The 18,559-nt window shown below is 45.4% G+C and overlaps 1 protein-coding gene across 1 annotated transcript in view; it reads left to right on the top strand.

Annotated features, from left to right (window-relative positions):
• LOC311226597 (inactive phospholipase C-like protein 2) overlaps positions 1-18,559 on the top strand; it is a 255,377-nt gene that overhangs the window by 223,376 nt on the left and 13,442 nt on the right. Inside the window, exon 7 of the mRNA XM_084312017.1 lies at positions 3,940-4,015. Coding sequence (XP_084168143.1) covers positions 3,940-4,015 — 76 coding nt within the window. The remainder of the gene's footprint in view (positions 1-3,939; positions 4,016-18,559) is intronic.

Here is an 18,559-nt window from a genome sequence, read left to right as displayed (position 1 = left end):
AAACAGCGCCATGGACCAGAACAACTGACGGTGAAAAGATAAAGTGAGTCTCAACAACTTCACAAGCCAATAAGAAAACGAACAATAGTGTATCCGTAAACGTAAACGTAATTAGTTTGACACAGAGAGAATGCCAGCTGTAATAGTGTGTTTGAATAATAGCAGAGCGGCACGGTTTTTTGTTTTGAAAATCGAGAGTCTTATCTACAGAGCACAGAAGCCACTGTATAGGAGATGGGAAGGGAGGCAAAGGGGAGATGTTCATTCAATTAAAGGGGCAACATCGTATTTAGTTTGATTACTGTTCAAAACACAGAAAGCGGGAAGCGGGACTGTGACGTGAAGGGAGCAGTGAACAAACGTTACGGGTGTGGTCGGTAGCGAGAGAATGTTTGAGGCATTAAAGGAACCAAGGAAAAAAAAATTTGCAGACAAAATGGCCGCACAGCCACGAGGAGATTAGAACCGGGAAGTGACACGTCAGCTACAATCCTCTAGACTGAGTTTGGCCGCCATCTAGGGGGGGCAGTGGGATAATACAGGCAAATGGAGGAGGAGTAGGTCGCCACCTAGTTGCGGAGGGGGGGGTAGTGCTGGGGAGTTTCCATTACCCATAGGGGAATATTTTGAGTTTAATTTAATTAAGGAGTTTATAGAGCGACGGGACAGCTCCAGGGCGACGTAGACAGCCCCGTGTGTGGTATAGGGCGACGGGACAGCTCCAGGGCGACGGAAAGAGCCCTGTATGGTATAGAGCAACGTACAGCTCCAGGGCGACGGAGACAGCCCCGTTTAGGGTAGAGCAACGGACAGCTCTGTTGTATGTTAGATAATAGTACGAGTACGTGTATGTGAGTTAGGGGCAGGGAACCAACCTGCTCTGTTGTATGTTAGAGCGATGCTCTGTTGGATGTTATTATCATAATAATAATATCGATATACGGGTTAATTAAATAGTTTAATTATTGAATGGGTTAAATAAGAATTGCACAGAGAGATGAGATGCGGTTAATTAAATAAGTTTAATTATGAAATAAGAGGGAGTTCGATCTCCAGTGGGGCCTTCTCACACCTAATAAATAGGCAGAGTCTTGAAGACATGTCACCAGAAGAACTGGCGCGCGCTGGGGGTCAACCTGGGATGAACAGATAGAGCGCGGAGTGGGTATCGTTTAGCTGCTGGTGTCACGCCGGAAGACAACAAACAGGGAACAGCCCTGTAGGATTAGATATGGGTGTTGAGGCGGTTAGGTGGCCGAGCGGAGATTGCGTTCGTCACCAGCCCCGGAGCTGTGAGCTGGATTCGCCTGTTCGAATCCAGCTCACAGCTCCGGGGTTGTCACCAGCTTGGCTGGCCGTCTGCACTAATACAATTGGCTGTATTAGAGGGTGGGAGAAGCTGGCGGGGTGGGTCCGGGTCGTTGTAAACAGCGACTCCTACAGTTCGGTCGGGGCGCCTGCTAAGCGCGGATAGGACTCGAGGGGGATAGTGTGGTCCTCCCACACGCTACGCCCTCTCGATGAGAATCCGCGCTGCCAGGTGAAAAGAAGCGGTGATTGGCTGGACGTGTGTCGGAGGAAGCACGTGGTAGCCTCCACTCTCCCAGATGATCTGACTGTGGGGGGTAAGTGCGCAGCGACCAGGAAGGGACTGGGAATTGGCATACGACTAACATTGGGATGGGAGAAAATCGGAGGAAAATGGAGGGGGAAAAAGACCAAAAAAAATATATATATATGGGTGTTGAGAAGGTGGGGGACTAATAGAGAACAAATAGCGCCATGGGCTGTAGGACACTCACACGTCCAACAGTCTGAAAGGGCGTGGCCATGGCAGGGGCGTGCAGAGGAAAAATATATAGAGAACTGGAGATAACTCCATGGAACGAGCTGCAGGCCCAAAGCCACGGTAGACTAATAGAAAACACCGGGTCGAGTGTACAGAAAAACTGCTGGCGTGGGTTTTCTGCTTTCAGAGTCTGGAGAGGGCCGACGGCGGTGGAGATGAGCCTCAACCAAGACGACCGACGGGCGGAGATGGCCAACGGGGCGGAGACGGCCGACGGGGAGGAGTCCAGCGGTCGCAGGCGGTGTTGCCCAGGGGAGAACGAGGCGGACATCGGAGGGGGCTTCCCTGCGGAGACGCTGTTTAGAGAGCGTTTTGAAACAACAGAGCACGGGCGGTGAATCATGGACAAACAGGGACTTCCTTTCAGAGTCAATCAGGAGATAGAGAGACGAGACAACAGCGAGAAGTCCTGGGTTCATTGATTAGGAGTATGAGATATAAATGGAGGATTCATATATAAGATATATGTATAGAAGGATATATATATATAGAAGGTAGATAAGAGGGAAAACAGTAAAACAACAGGATATAATTATTGGGAGCAGACAGGGGGGGCCCCAATTGTTATGAGTCGTTGGATGTTGTTGGTTTTGGTGGTCTGTTTCGGTTCCCTTTGTGCACGAAGGGGGGCGCAAACAGACATCAGGCAGCAAGATCACTGGGTTGACCGTGGGCCGTCTTCATTTCTTGTGCACGAGAGATGAGGTTGGTTTGCTTCAACCACAGGCTATTTTTGGCATAATTAATTAAAAAACCAAATAATGATTTATGATTCTGAAGGTTGATTAAGAATCAAAGGGGGGAATGAGGGATTTGGGGTGCTTTTTCAATGTATGTGATGTATAGATTGGGGGAAGATGGTAGCATAAAACGGTGCCGGGTCAGAGAGATTGAAATGTGCATGGTTTGCCTTAGAAGACGGTGATAGAAGAAGCGGTTCAGAGGCAGTAGCCAGCAGAATGTTTAGCAGCCAGCCGAATGTTGACATTCCTTGTAAGAACAAATTGATAAGAGAGAGTGTAGGCCCAGAGCAGGAGGGAGAGAGGTTCATCTTAATGAAACGTTTAATGGTGTGAAAGGTTATTAGCACGTCGCATGACAACCAGAAGGCGGGGCCGTCGTTGCTACGACGAAGATCTATAAGTCGAACGGTGTTTCCGGGTGTAGGGCAGACTAAAATCTGACTGAGACTAAGAGGGAAGAAACCAGAAGAGACTCTCTCTCCTCTCATCACGGAGGGGGGGGGGGGGGGAAGAATGCCACATCATTATTAGCTTCGGCTACCACGAGGATGGTCTTGGCTAACGACCAGGCCTGATCACCATTGGACTGAATAGCAAGGACGATACAATTCGATGACATCTGATAACATCTGATTATGAGGTTCTGTTTATTGAATAAACAACGTTTTTCCTCATAAGGTATTACGCTGTGTCGGAGTGTCGAATTCTTACGGAGGTGGAGAATTATTATGGTTTGCGGATAGTACTAACGGGGAGAGATAAGTATCTTATCAGCCAGTATAGGAGACGTCAGGACCATTAAAATGACACAACGCAGAGGAATTGGATGGAGAGCCAAACAGACGAAGACGTGATACTGGCCAGATCGATCAGGATCTAACAATGGGGACAGCCGTACTTAATGATAGTGACTGATGACACCATAACATGGGGACAGCCGTACTTAATGATAGTGACTGATGACACCATAACATGGGGACAGCCGTACTTAATGATAGTGACTGATGACACCATAACATGGGGACAGCCATACTTAATGATAAGATCCATTATGGGCCGCAATTCACTGCTATGGACCATTCGTTTGGGGTCATTTAACAGATATGATTAAGATATAATACATTTTCCACTATTAGAGAGGAATTCTATGTTTAGAGAGCATTCTATGTTTCTGACAATTCTGAATAAAACAATGCTTTGGTTTCTGACAAGTTATGCGTGCCTCTTGGTATCGGATTTTAGTTTAGGGGAAATGGATACCGATACCGATATATTACCCCTGTATCAGCACCATACAGTGTGTGTGTGTGTGTGTGTGTGTGTGTGTGTTGTGTGTTGTGTTAACAGATGATCCAGAAGAGCAGAGCAGTAGTTGAGCTTTCTGACGGCGTCTACGACAGGATCCTGCACATACAGACTACAGGTGTGTGTGAATACATGTGTGTGTGTGTGTGTGTGTGTGTGTGTGTGTGTGTGTGTGTTTGTGTGCGTGCGTGTGCGTGTGCGTGAGAGAGAGAGAGAAATGTTTTTTTAATCACCCCTGACACTGAAAATGATTGACCGGTTGTGTAGCCAATGAAATTCTGAAAAGAATAACATCTTACTTGAGTTGGTTTTCTGAGACCGAAAAGTGGTAAAGGCGTACCCCCTACGCAAGAGAATGAACTCTCCGGAGCGCAAATTGCACTAATCTGTTGTTGTGTGAGAAGGGGGTGAGAAGGTGGGGGTGGTGAATGTGACAGGGGGGGGGGGGGGGAGAGGGGACTGAGGTAGTGTTGACTCATCTCACTCCTTTTTGAAAAAATGCCTAAACATACCATTACATAAAGATGTGTGAAACACACGTTGTTGGTGATATTGTTTTTGACTTTGGACGTGTTCTAGGTCAGACTTCAGGCTGTGGCCCCAGCTGTGAAAGATCCAGCTGTGAAACATCTAATAAGAAATAATTCAGATGAATTTTTTTAATAATTTTTTATTTCAGTGTGTCAAACCTCTGTAACTCTATGACAATAGTTCTTAGCATGACTCTGAAAATTGTGTTTTATGCTAAATTTGCAGGACTATTAACCCTTTCACTGCCGCACTACCAAGACGGTTAACCCTTTCACTGCGGCGACCGTCGGTTGTGTGATAGTAAAGGGTTAACCGTCTGTCGTGTGGCAGTGAAAGGGTTAACAAGTTTAACAAGGCGATTCTTAAAAAGGTTCTACCAGCATACAGTATGACTTGTCCCACCAGAGGCGAGAGTATATTAGATCACTGCTAATCACAATTCAAGGACAGGTACAGGTCACAGGCGCTTAGTCCATTCTGCAAATCAGACCATAATGCCATCTTTCACACATACCAAAATATAAACAAAGTGTTCCGCGCACCCCTGGGGAAACACGAGAAGCGAAGCCATGGTCTGTGAGCACGCTCCAAGATGCACATGATTGCACAGACTGGAGTTGTTTCGTGAGGACACAGACAACATCGATGATTATACAGAAACAGTGCTGGACTTTGTTGGTACTCTGGTAGAAGAAATAGTCCCCTCCACCTCAAGTCCAGTTTTCCCAAACCAAAAGCCTTGGGTAGACAAATCGGTCCGTGAAGCTCTGAATGCGCGCACCTCGGCCTACAACGTCGGGCTCGTGACAGGCAACATGGACATGATAGAGGCAAAGGGGCGGTACAGGGATAAGGTGGAGCTTCAGTTTGAACAGGCTGATTCCACAGGCAGTGTTGTAGTCGAGTCACTAAATCTCGAGTCCGAGTCGAATCTCGAGTCCCCAGAGTCGAGTCAGAGTCGAGGCCCCATTACCCTAGTATTACCTCCACTCTGGCAGTCATACAAACAGCTGACATACAAATAAAAAAAGGTGCACTAGCCATCAATATCTTATGCCAAATGATTAGGGCCTATTACAAAAAATTTATATATAAAAAAAGAATGTATTTATCAATTAACAAGTCTGAGTCAGAGCCCACCTTCCGAGTCCGAATGCAGTCAATCTTCGAGTCCAAGTCCAAGTCCGAATCATCAGTGCTCAAGTCCAAGTCGAGTCACGAGTCCTGAAAATCAGTCCAGGACTCTGACTTGAGTACTACAACACTGTCCACAGGTATGTGGCAGGGCCTCAGAACGATGACAAAGGCACCTAAACGTCTCAAAAGGAGCTTCTATCCCCAAGCCATCAGGCTACTCAATGGGGACTCACTGTAACTCATCCATTCTACATTCACTGTAACACTAACTCATCCATTCTACACTCACTGTAACACTAACTCATCCATTCTACACTCACTGTAACACTAACTCATCCATTATACACTCACTGCACAGGACACCCTCATGCACACACTCACTTCAACATCCACCTTAAACATTCATTCACTTTTTAAACATTACACCATAATTGTATCTATTTATTCCTACAAATTAGCACGACCTCTTCTATCTAATCTTTGCATTTAATTTCTTTTGCATTTTGTACATTTTAGTTTTGTATATTGTATATTTTGTATAGTGTTTGGTCTTTACTCTTTAACTTTTTAACTTTTTTACAGTATGAAGTAGGGATGTCCCGATCACGTTTTTTTGCTCCCGATCCGATCCCGATCATGTGATTTTGAGTATCTGTCGATACCGATCTTTCCCGATCTGATCTTTCACATTAGTAACCAATTTTACGCATTTTTGTCAGAAACTGGCGAAGCGAGACAAGCCCCTCCGTTCACATTCCCAGCAGCAGTAGCAGCAGCAACAACAACAAAAACAACAACAACCATTCTTAAATCATGACCACGTCAACTAGATTCGAATCATTTTAAATCGTAGTTCAGTTTCACAACAAGAGACTGATGAAAAAACGTGTAAAATAACGTTACAGGTAAAGAACATAAAATTATATTGTGGTAAAGAAAGATAGCTAGCTAACGTTAGCTGGTTTATTAATAGCTAGCTAATGTTACCTAGCCTAGCTGCCTCACGCCAGTTAGCTTGTTAGCAAACGACACAAGCTTAGTTAGCTTGCAGAGAGTCATGAAAGATTCACTGCGAGGGCTCTTTTAGCTAATGCTAGCTAGGCACGTAGCTATACATTACAGTAGCAATCGCTTCACTGTCTGCCTAGCTAGCGTTGGATACCAAGCAAACTAACATTGACTTTAACGCCAGCGCTAGCTAATGGTTAGGTAACGCTAACGCATATATTGACGCTATCAATAGCCCCAGTCGAGCGCGACGGCTCGCATTACATTTACCATACGAGAAATATTCAAAGTTTCAATCTGTTTGCACATTAGTATACATTCACAGTGTTCGACTTACGTACGAATAATCCTCACAAAGCGAATGTTAACGTAATCCAGGTGAACGTTCTTCATTCAAGCGAGGCATTCAAAACAGCGGTTTGGCAGAGCACCAGCCGTCCCCCATTCCTTTGCTTGCTCTAGTCACATAACGTTGAATGCACACGGAACGTCCACCTTGCAAACATTGCAACTGCCTATTGGACTGGCTTCGGTTTCAATTTTAAAATGCTTCCAACCTTCTGACATTTTGTCTAGCTGCTCTGAATCATCAGGTGGACATAACCTGCCCGTGTTTACTTGCGGGAGCGACGCGTTGTGAGGTCTGCTATTTTCGGCATACGTCACTGTCGTGCGATGGTTTAAATAAAAGGCAATGCATTTGTTTTGGCAAATTCTTCTGCTCTGTGTGACAATAAATAAATGAATGATATGTAATTTAAAACCAAAACTAAGGCCTCAGTATGAGTTTAAGACGTGAACATGGTCATGTTTGTTGAATAAAAAAGAAATAAAAAAAATCACTCCCGATTATTTTTTTGTTTTTTTGGTACCCGATCCTCTGAAAATCACATGATCGGCCCCGATCCCTATCACGTGATCGGACCGGGACATCCCTAGTATGAAGCACAATCTTCATACAGAACCAAGCCTTTCACTATAATGTACCTTATATGTGACAAATAAAACTAAACTTGAACTATATACAGGATACAGAGTTAGAGGCATTATACAGAATATATACAGAGGTAGAGGAGTTATATACAGAGGTAGAGGAGTTATATACAGAATATATACAGAGGTAGATGAGTTATATACAGAATATATACAGAGGTAGAGGAGATATATACAGAATATATACAGAGGTAGAGGAGATATATACAGAGGTAGAGGAGATATACAGAGGTAGATGAGTTATACACAGAACATACATAAGTAGAGGAACAGCAGGTGTAGGACGTGAGGACTGATGTGTGGAGTACGGCCAGCGGATTAGACTTCAGTTGTTAATGAGGACCACAGCTCCAGGGAGAAACTATTCATGTGTCTCATTGTTTTAGTCTCTTCCCTGAGGGGAGAGCCTGGAAGATGTGGTGACCAGGATGTGAGGGATCAGCAATGATCCTGTTGGCATGTCTCCTGGCGCTTGAGTTGTAGAGGTCCTGGAGGGTTGAGTTGTAGAGGTCCTGGAGGCTTGAGCTGTAGAGGTCCTGGAGGGTTGAGCTGTAGAGGTTCTGGAGGGTTGAGCTGTAGAGGTCCTGGAGGGTTGAGTTGTAGAGGTCCTGGAGGGTTGAGTTGTAGAGGTCCTGGAGGCTTGAGCTGTAGAGGTCCTGGAGGGTTGAGCTGTAGAGGTTCTGGAGGGTTGAGTTTTAGAGGTCCTGGAGGATTGAGCTGTAGAGGTCCTGGAGGGTTGAGCTGTAGAGGTCCTGGAGGGTTGAGTTGTAGAGGTCCTGGAGGGTTGAGCTGTAGAGGTCCTGGAGGGTTGAGTTTTAGAGGTCCTGGAGGTTTGAGCTGTAGAGGTCCTGGAGGGTTGAGCTGTAGAGGTCCTGGAGGGTTGAGTTGTAGAGGTCCTGGAGGGTTGAGCTGTAGAGGTCCTGGAGGGTTGAGTTGTAGAGGTCCTGGAGGGTTGAGTTGTAGAGGTCCTGGAGGCTTGAGCTGTAGAGGTCCTGGAGGGTTGAGTTGTAGAGGTCCTGGAGGGTTGAGTTTAGAGCTGCCGCGGTATTGATGTTTTCCTTACCGCACAAATTTGCGAAATATTTCCTACCGCCGCGGTTATTACTGCACACACACACACACACACAAAAAAAAAGTTTGAATGCATTTTTTTTGTAGTCTACTCTTTATAGCATATAGCCTGCCTCTTGTCTAAATGTCTATCTTTAGAGGATGACTTTGCAGGATGAATATTGTTTGGGATTCGGCAAGCACGCATTTGTTAAAAGTGAAACACGGAGGTTAGGTGGCCGAGCGGAGATTGCGTTCGTCACCAGCCCCGGAGCTGAGCTGGATTTGCCTGTTCGAATCCAGCTCACAGCTCCGGGGTTGTCACCAGCTTGGCTGGCCGTCTGCACTGATACGATTGGCTGTATCAGAGGGTGGGAGAAGCTGGCGGGGTGGGTCCGGGTCGTTGTAAACAGCGACTCCTACAGTTCGGTCGGGGCGCCTGGTAAGCGCGGATTGGACGTGAGGGGGATAGTGTGGTCCTCCCACACGCTACGCCCTCTCAATGAGAATCCGCGCTGCCAGGTGAAAAGAAGCGGTGATTGGCTGGACGTGTGTCGGAGGAAGCACGTGGTAGCCTCCACTCTCCCAGATGATCTGACTGTGGGGGGTAAGTGCGCAGCGACCAGGAAGGGACTGGGGATTGGCATACGACTAACATTGGGATGGGAGAAAATCGGAGGAAAATGGAGGGGGAAAAAGACCAATAAAAAAAAAAAGAAAAAAAAGTGAAACACGGATTCGAAGTATCCCCTCTGTGTCGCGGGCAGGTGTGGTAGCGGCGCGCCCGCCGGTTACCCCCCGACCCTTTCTTCTTCTTCTTATTATTATAACGTTACTACTTATGATTACAAAGGCATTCGTTTTGTGGCATTACGTTATATAGTTACACGTTCGTATTTACCGGACCATAGCAAGGCAAGCGTTACTCAATTCATATCTCAGTTCCTTTCTTTGCTCAGAGCGTGCAGAGTTGTACCCATTCTGCGGTCTGTTAATAAAGTTTTCAATCAGACAAGTGTATAGAACGAAGGGCTTTTATTATAACATTTCGTTGCAGTAAAATCATTATGCCTCGTTCCCTGAGGAGCGACGGTACGTCGGTAATCCACTCCGGTCTCCGGTGGGAGCTAACGTATATTAGCCGTGTTGTGGCTGAGATTCAGGAAGTAAAAGCACTGCAAGACGATCCAACGTGGACGCGTCTCTCTTCTGACCAATCAGTGGTCTGCAATGTTTCACATGACTTTTCTGGTACCCAATAGGGTCGCTTGGAACCTCGATAGAGGAGTAGGGTATATCTGCAGAGCCGCAAGCCCAACGAGAGAAGGGTACTTTATTATTATAAAAAAAAAACAGCAGTGACGCGGTATTCAGCCTACTCTTGCGGTGGGCGTGATGTAACAGCGATACCGCGGTAATGCGGTAATCGCGGCAGCTCTAGTTGAGTTGTAGAGGTCCTGGAGGGTTGAGCTGTAGAGGTCCTGGAGTGTTGAGTTGTAGAGGTCCTGGAGGGTTGAGTTGTAGAGGTCCTGGAGGGTTGAGTTGTAGAGGTCCTGGAGGCTTGAGCTGTAGAGGTCCTGGAGGGTTGAGTTGTAGAGGTCCTGGAGGGTTGAGCTGTAGAGGTCCTGGAGGGTTGAGTTGTAGAGGTCCTGGAGGCTTGAGTTGTAGAGGTCCTGGAGGGTTGAGTTGTAGAGGTCCTGGAGGGTTGAGTTGTAGAGGTCCTGGAGTGTTGAGTTGTAGAGGTCCTGGAGTGTTGATTTGTAGAGGTCCTGGAGGGTTGAGTTGTAGAGGTCCTGGAGGGTTGAGTTGTAGAGGTCCTGGAGGGTTGAGTTGTAGAGGTCCTGGAGGGTTGAGTTGTAGAGGTCCTGGAGTGTTGAGTTGTAGAGGTCCTGGAGGGTTGAGTTGTAGAGGTCCTGGAGGGTTGAGTTTTAGAGGTCCTGGAGTGTTGAGTTGTAGAGGTCCTGGAGTGTTGAGTTGTAGAGGTCCTGGAGGGTTGAGTTGTAGAGGTCCTGGAGGCAGGGCCGCCTCAGGGGGTGTGCGAGCAGTGCGGTCGCACAGGGCCTCGCGGGAAGGGGGGCCTCGCATACATTTTTTTTTTAATTTTTTTTTTATTATTATTATTATTATTATAATTTTTTATTTTTTTTTTTTTGCGAGGCCCCCCTTCCTGCGAGGCCCTTTTTCATCACAGACCTAAAATCTAGTTTTGCTTATATGCTTATATATTTCACATTAGACACGTTTGTAGAATGTGTCTGACTTGTTCCTGGCTCTGCGGCTCTGCAGACTGCAGATACACTATTGGAGCTCTGGGGCTCTGCAGCAGACATACTATTGGTTTCACGAAGGGAGGGGTTACATGTGTACAGTCGGCCGGCGTGCGTCAGCTGCGTCTGACTATTTCGCGCGTGCAGCATTGGAGGTTATGCCAGCCAAGACGAAGAGGATGGTCGTTCGGCAGATGGACTGAAGATGAAAGTTGTTGCATGTTAGAAAGTTCAGTCAAGCTAGCCATGTCGGCTTAGCTAAAGGCAGGGACAGCTAGTTAGCTTTAGCTACGTTATAATATCGAGTGCTAACGTGTGGTTCAGTCAGGATAGCCATGTCGGCTAGTAGCTTAGCTAAAGGCTAACTAGCGTTAGCTAACCTAGAGAGAGCGCGTGCAGCATTGTTATGCCAAGATGAAGAGGACGGTCGTTCGGCAGATGAACTTCATCAACTCCACGCGGTTGTCTCCATCCTCTTGGACGTCTGGTGAGTTTTTAATGCACTCTATTCTATTCCCGCCGTGGAGATATCTCTCTCTCTCTCTCTCTCTCTCTCGGGCCGGCTAGCTATCGTGGCTACGTTATGTTGGCTAACGTTATGTGGAGCCAGCGGGCCGGCTAGCTATCGTAGCTGACGTTCTGTTGGACCAGCGGGCCGGCTAGCTATCGTAGCTAACCTTATGTTGAGCTAGCGGGCCGGCTAGCTATCGTAGCTAATGTTATGTTGAGCTAGCGGGCCGGCTAACTATCGTAGCCAACGTTATGTTGAGCTAGCGGGCGGGCTAGCTGTCGTAGACGTTATGTTGAGCCAAGTGGGCCGGCTAGCTAACGTAGCTAACGTTATAATGAGCCAAGCGGGCCATCTAGCTAACGTAGCTAACGTTATATTGAGCCAAGCGGGCCGGCTAGCTGTCGTAGCTAATGTTATATTGAGCCAAAGCGGGCCGGCTAGCTAACGTAGCTAACGTTATATTGAGCCAAAGCGGGCCGGCTAGCTAACGTAGCTAACGTTATATTGAGCCAAAGCGGGCCGGCTAGCTAACGTAGCTAACGTTATATTGAGCCAAACGGGCCGGCTAGCTGTCGTAGCTAACAGTGTGTACCTGGTGTCAGTACCTGGCTACTCTATTTGCAATTAGCCTCCTTAGCTGATGTCGGCCGTTGGCTCCTTGCTACTTTGTTTTCTCTGGTATAGATCCTCTTCTCTTTGGATTTAAGTGTTGATCTTTGTCCTTTTGGATCTATGTATATTCATGTTGCCTTTGAAGTTATCTTTTCCTTCTGTTTTGTTCTTCCATTAAAAGTTGAATATCCTTTAGGGGCTCATCTTAGCTGTCTTGCTTATCTCTCTCTCTGTCTGGACCACAGACCCATCTCTCTCTCTCTCTCTCTGTCTGGACCACAGACTCATCTCTCTCTGGACCACAGACTCTCTGTCTGGATCATCACAGACTCTCTCTCTCTCTCTCTCTCTCTCTCTCTCTCTCTCTCTCTCTCTCTCTCTCTCTCTCTCTCTCTCTCTCTCTCTCTCTCTCTCTGAGCATTGCATTGCTTATAGTTGTCAATTGTGTCGGTCAGTTCATTGCAATTTTTCCTTCAGTCACATTTAGTTTTATCCTGCACCTGGCCAAAAACAGGTTGGATGTGCACACAGCTGCTCTACTGTGTTTGTAGCAGAGCAACCATACCTGAAGCCTTGTAAACAAAGACATCAACACTAGAGTGTGTACTTCTATCTACACAGTACAGCCAAAGCATTCCCATTGCTAGGCAAAAACTCCACCTGTTTTCTACACTGCTTCTTCCCTTGCTGGATTTTCTGCATTACTGCCACTTGTACATGTGTGTTGTGGAGAAATTTTTACAGTTTTACAAAGCTATTGTAAAGCACTATTATTTAAGAATATGTTGACTGGGCTTCCGGTATGAGAGCGGAAGAGTAGCATGCATGCGGTGAGGCTCCTGGTCAAAAGAGCGAAAAACGGAGAAATAAGGACCCGAAAAGTGACGAAAAGTGATTTAAAATGAAGATGCAAACGAGAAGGAAGGAGGAGAAAACAAATATGAAGGAAAGAGAAATGGAGAACTCACAGGAAGAGGAGAGTTCGATGGAGCAAAACCCCCGAGGCGAGACCGAGAAGGAGAAGGCGGAGGAAGGGGGAGTCTCGGCTGAGACAAACAAGGAAATGCCAGGATGGGCCGTGCTCATGCAGGCCGGGATATTGGCGACCATGAAATTGAACTCGGACACGATGCAGGCGAACATGAAACTGAACTCGGACACGATAAGAAATGATATTGGGAAGTTACGGGAGGAATTGAGGAAGGAACAGGAGGACTTCAATGGTGAAATGAATACAGAAATCAAAAGGGTGGATGAGAAGATGGCGGAACAGGACAGTAACGTGACAGAGGTACAGACTAGAACGGCGCAGATGGAGGAATGGAGCACAGAGATACACGAGGTGTTAACGTGTGCGATTAAAAAGCAAGAACAGATGGAGACAAAGATATCGGACATGGAGGGGAGGTCACAGAGAAATAACATCAGAATATGGGGATTGAAAGAAGGAGTCGAAGGGGAATCGGTGATCCAATATGTGGAAGAGCTTATCAAGGAACAACTGAAGGAGACGGGACTGGAAAAAATGGAGATACAGAGGGCCCACAGGGCGTTGGCTCCGAGACCGAAACCGGACAGACCTCCGAGGGCGGTGATTATTAACTTTCTGAGGTTTGAGATTAAGGAGTTGATACTCAGAACCGCGTGGACCAAAAAGATAGAAATCGAGGGGAAAAGACTGTTGTTTGATCAAGATTACTCGACAGCGGTGGCAATAACACGCAGGTCCTACACGGGACTGAAGAGAATTCTGAAAGAAAACGGAATGAAATTCCAGTCACCCATGACCTCGCTAAGGATTCACTGCGAGAAGACAGCAATGCTGAAGAAGGCCAGAACGGAGACATATCACAATCTGATAGGGAAGCTGAAGAAGCTAGAGGGGAGACACCAGATATCAAAAGAACAGGAAACGCTCGGAGAAATCAAAGAAGTAAAGGCCAGGATAAATAGGGAATTATTGACGGAAATAGAAAAGAAAGCGAGGTTCATGAAACAAACATACTATGAAGGGGGACCAAAAGCGACCAGACTGTTGGCTAGGAGAATTAGGACGCAACAGAAGTTGAACACGATACACACAATAAGGGATACAAAGACTAATGAAATATTGAGAGACCCAGCTGAAATAGAGAGGACATTTAGAGAATACTATGAGAAACTATACACACAGCCAAAAGCAGCGGGAGAAGAGGAAATAGAAGCATATCTGGAGAAGCTAGAGTTACCATCGATAGGGAAAGAACAGAATGAAGAATTAAATAAAATAATTACGGAACGAGAACTGGAAGAGGCAATTAGTAGAGCTAAAAACAACAAGTCTCCGGGGAGCGATGGATTCCCATCGGAATTCTACAAGACATTTAGAACTGAATTAGCACCCATGTTAGGGGCGGCGTTCAGACACACGATGGAAGAGGGAAAAATGCCCCCCTCGTGGAAGGAAGCCATAATCACCACGATACCGAAGGAAGGGAAGGATAGGGAATTATGTAGTAGTTTCAGGCCTGTGTCCATACTCAACGTGGATTACAAGATGTATACATCGATAATATCAAAGAGATTTGAGACGTTTATGCCAGACATTATAGATGAAGATCAAACTGGATTTATTAAAGGGAGACAGACACAGGACAACGTGAGAAAGACATTACACATAGTAGAGGAGATACAAAAACAAGGGGGTAGCGCGGTACTGATTAGCCTAGATGCAGAAAAAGCATTCGACAGTGTGAGCTGGACATTTTTATATAAAACATTGATGAGGTTCGGACTGAACGGGAGGGCGATGAAGATGATCAAGGCGCTATATCAAGAACCGACAGCGAGGGTTAAGGTGAATGGCAGCTTGACGGATAGAATCAGATTAGAGAGGGCTACCAGACAGGGATGTTGTCTCTCACCGACGCTCTTCGCCGTTTTCATAGAACCACTGGCACAACTGATCAGACAGACCGAGGACATTAAGGGAGTAAGGATAAAGGGAACGGAATATAAACTAGGCCTATTTGCGGACGACGTGATAGTATACATGAGGCAACCAGACAAGAGCTTCCCGGCACTGATGGATCTACTGAAGGAATATGGCCACTACTCAGGATACAAACTAAACGTGACAAAGACACAGACCGTAGCATGGAACTATACCCCAACGACGGAAATTAGAGAACAGTACGGGATAAGATGGGACATGGACAAGATTAAATACTTAGGGGTGAACATCACGAGAGGGGTGGAGAAACTGTTTGAGGCGAACTATACACAGATAAATCAGAACATCAAGAGAGACTTAGAGAGATGGACAGTAATGCCCTTGGACTTCAATTCAAGATTCAAGGCAAGGAAGAGTAATATCAGCAATATACCGGGCTATAATGAACAGCAAGGGACACACGACCGATTACATAAGGGAGAAATGGGAGAGAGAGCTAGAGATAGAAATAACAGGGAAGGAATGGGGGAACATATGCGAGGTGCAACATTCAACAACAGGATCGATGATATGGAAAGAGTTTGGATGGAAAAACATAATCAGATTCTTTATAACCCCAGAACTGAAGGGAAAATATGCACCAACACAAAGAGCTTACTGGAGGATGTGTGGGAAGGAGGGGGCAAATCACACGCACATATTCTGGGGATGTCAGAAGCTGAAGGGGTATTGGGAGGAGATAGGGGAGGCAATGATCAGAATATTAGGATACGGATTACCACAAACAGGACTGGTGCTTTACTTAGGAGACCTGACACACGAGGGAATACAAGGGGGGGACAAATATTTAATAAAGATAATGTTGATAGCGGCCAGAAAAGCAATAACGAGACTGTGGTACAAGGAAGACCCACCGACAATAGCACAATGGGTAGGAATAGTGGAAGATATACAGGATATGGAGAGGATAACACACATGCTGAGGTTACAGGAAGAGAAATTTGGGGAAAGATGGGGAAAGTGGGAGGACTATAAGGGGAACGAAAACGACATCACAGAGGAAGAAACAAATGCAACACAAGAGGGAGAAGGGTAAAGGAGGAAAGAGGTTCAAGGAGGGTCTCTGAACCCATGTCGCACATTTTTGCTTTAGTTAGTATTTTCTATCTCTATCATTTGGGTAGGACAATTGTTTTATGTTTTTTCAATTTATTATTTATGTCTGTGGAACTTTTGCTTAAGTCGGTATTTTTTATTTCTGTTTTTGGATATTAAAATCTTTTCTTTATTGTTTATATATGTTTAACGGTGTTGTACATTATGTCTATGTATTATGTACCTGGAAGACCGACTGAGATGATAATAATATTCAAAGATGATGTTGTTTGTATGCTTGTAATCCAAAAATGCAAATAAAAATTGAGTTAAAAAAAATAAAAATAAAAAATACGTTGACTGTATGAAAAAAAAATACCGTTAGGGGGGGGGGGGGGGGGGCTCGCGTTTCAATCTCGCACAGGGCCTCGCATTTCTCCCAGGCGGCCCTGCCTGGAGGGTTGACCTCTTAGATTTATTTCACGTCACAAATAGAGATCCTTTTTTCTTTTTTTCGATTTTCTTATTCTAAACACTCGCGTGGACCTGCCTGTGTCTCCCTGGTACCGCTGCCTACGTTATAATTGCAATGACGATCGAATCCCAACAGGTGGCAGTATTGCCTACCTTTTGAACTGGGTCTCTCGGTTGTCTCTCAGTGCCTCCGGCTGCAGGAATCCCCTCCCCCTCAAAGTGAAGCAGCACACAGCCATCTGTCGCCGATTTGCAATTTGCAACATTTACATAGAATAATATGAATATACATATACATGGCTTATAAGACCTTAACTGTAATATGAGCTGGACTGCTATCTGAATACTCTGTGCATGTGAAGCGTTGGCGTAGTGTCGTCAACCGTTGCCTGGGAGACAATGAGATTGACATTTGGAAATTGCCAGTGGCTTGTTGTACGGAATACAATACACACACTTACAGCATTACATTCCCCAGGTACTGACAGGGTTTATGAGACAGTATCCATATTTAAATAAAGTGCCACTTGCAGGTTAAACCCTAGTCTTCAATTATGTGTAGTTTACATCATTGGTATCTATTTTCATTATTTATTTTTTCCATTTCACGCCGGAAATTCCACTCAGAAAGGGTTAAAAATGTCCACGCACGAATAACATGTATGGAGTAGGGATGCCCCGATCACGTTTTTTGCCACCGATACCGATCACCGATCGTCGTGAGCCATATCGGCCGATACCGATCGTTTTTGATTAAAAGAAATTAAAATTTATTTTATATACATTTTTTTTCTTTTTTTTTATATAGTCAAGTTAGACCGCGCTCACAAGTACTCACACTGGGTGCTGTAATCCCATAAAGTTCAGTATAACAAAGCAGGATAGCCGGACCAGCACTCACAGGTTCAATGTTTTTTAATTGGCAGCCTGAATCAAAGCAGACATGTTTCGGACTAATGTCCTTCTTCAGTGGTATGGCTATATTTTCTTTTTTTTATAAAATATATATATTATATAATTAGACTTGTACTTGTATTATCTGCGAGACATCGCCACCACGCAACAAGCTCCACTGTCTGTGTGTACTCTAGTAGCCTCCAGCTACAGCCAGGATTCTCCGGAGCTGCAGCTGGACCTATACTCGAGTAGCCTCGAGCTACGGCCAGGATTCTCCGGCGCTGCACCTGGACCCTATTGGTATAACGTTACTTAACTGTGCTCAGCAAGTCCTCAGCTCGAATACGCATCGAATCAGTGTTATAAGACATTGATATCAGGAGCTATCTGTAGCTACTGCTAGCCGGATATATAACGTTAATACAACGCCTCAGTGAATTATTTAGTTCAATGGGACATTTCGTTTTTAACAGTGAACTAACTTGCGCTAACGTGAGCTAACAGCTAACAGTTAACAGGTATCATACCTACCTACTATACTTGCTAGGTGCATCACAGTCACGAAACAGGCTACCACGATAGCTAACTAACGTTAACGTTACAAGCTCAAACACCTTATAACTACTACTACTGTCGTGTCCATAAGTTCCCTGGCAGAATACTTTGTTTGTGAGGACAAACGTATACAGGAGTTAGGAGTTTTGAGAATGCCGGCTAGCAAGCTAGCTAGTGCTACTAACGTTATATACACAATATGTACAACGACACAATGATTTACATTAGTATTTACAAATATGGTAACGTGGTTGTGGCTTTTACAAATAGTGGTTAGCTTTAGAGATAAATGGCTATGATCACGGAGTTTTAGGTGAAACAGATACAGCTCAATACATACAATTGTTAAGGGGATGCAGCAGACCAGAGAAAGACTTTCATCTTGTTTACATCAGGGTCCCCCATTTTCAATTCATCATAACATTTTATGACATACACGACATACAGATATACAGTAGTACTACTACATCTATACATTTATGACATACCAGATTTGCAGGAGGGTAGGAGGGGTGGGGGGGGGTTCACTGTACAACTGTACAGGCAAAACTGTACATTGGAATATTGACAAACCATACTGCATCATTTACTGTACATTGG

The sequence above is a fragment of the Notolepis coatsorum genome, assembly GCF_963971535.1.
Source record: "Notolepis coatsorum genome assembly, chromosome: 4".
Taxonomy (NCBI): domain Eukaryota; kingdom Metazoa; phylum Chordata; class Actinopteri; order Aulopiformes; family Paralepididae; genus Notolepis; species Notolepis coatsorum.
The sequence above is the reverse complement of the archived record's forward strand: the minus strand, read 5'-3'. Positions and strand labels throughout refer to the sequence as shown.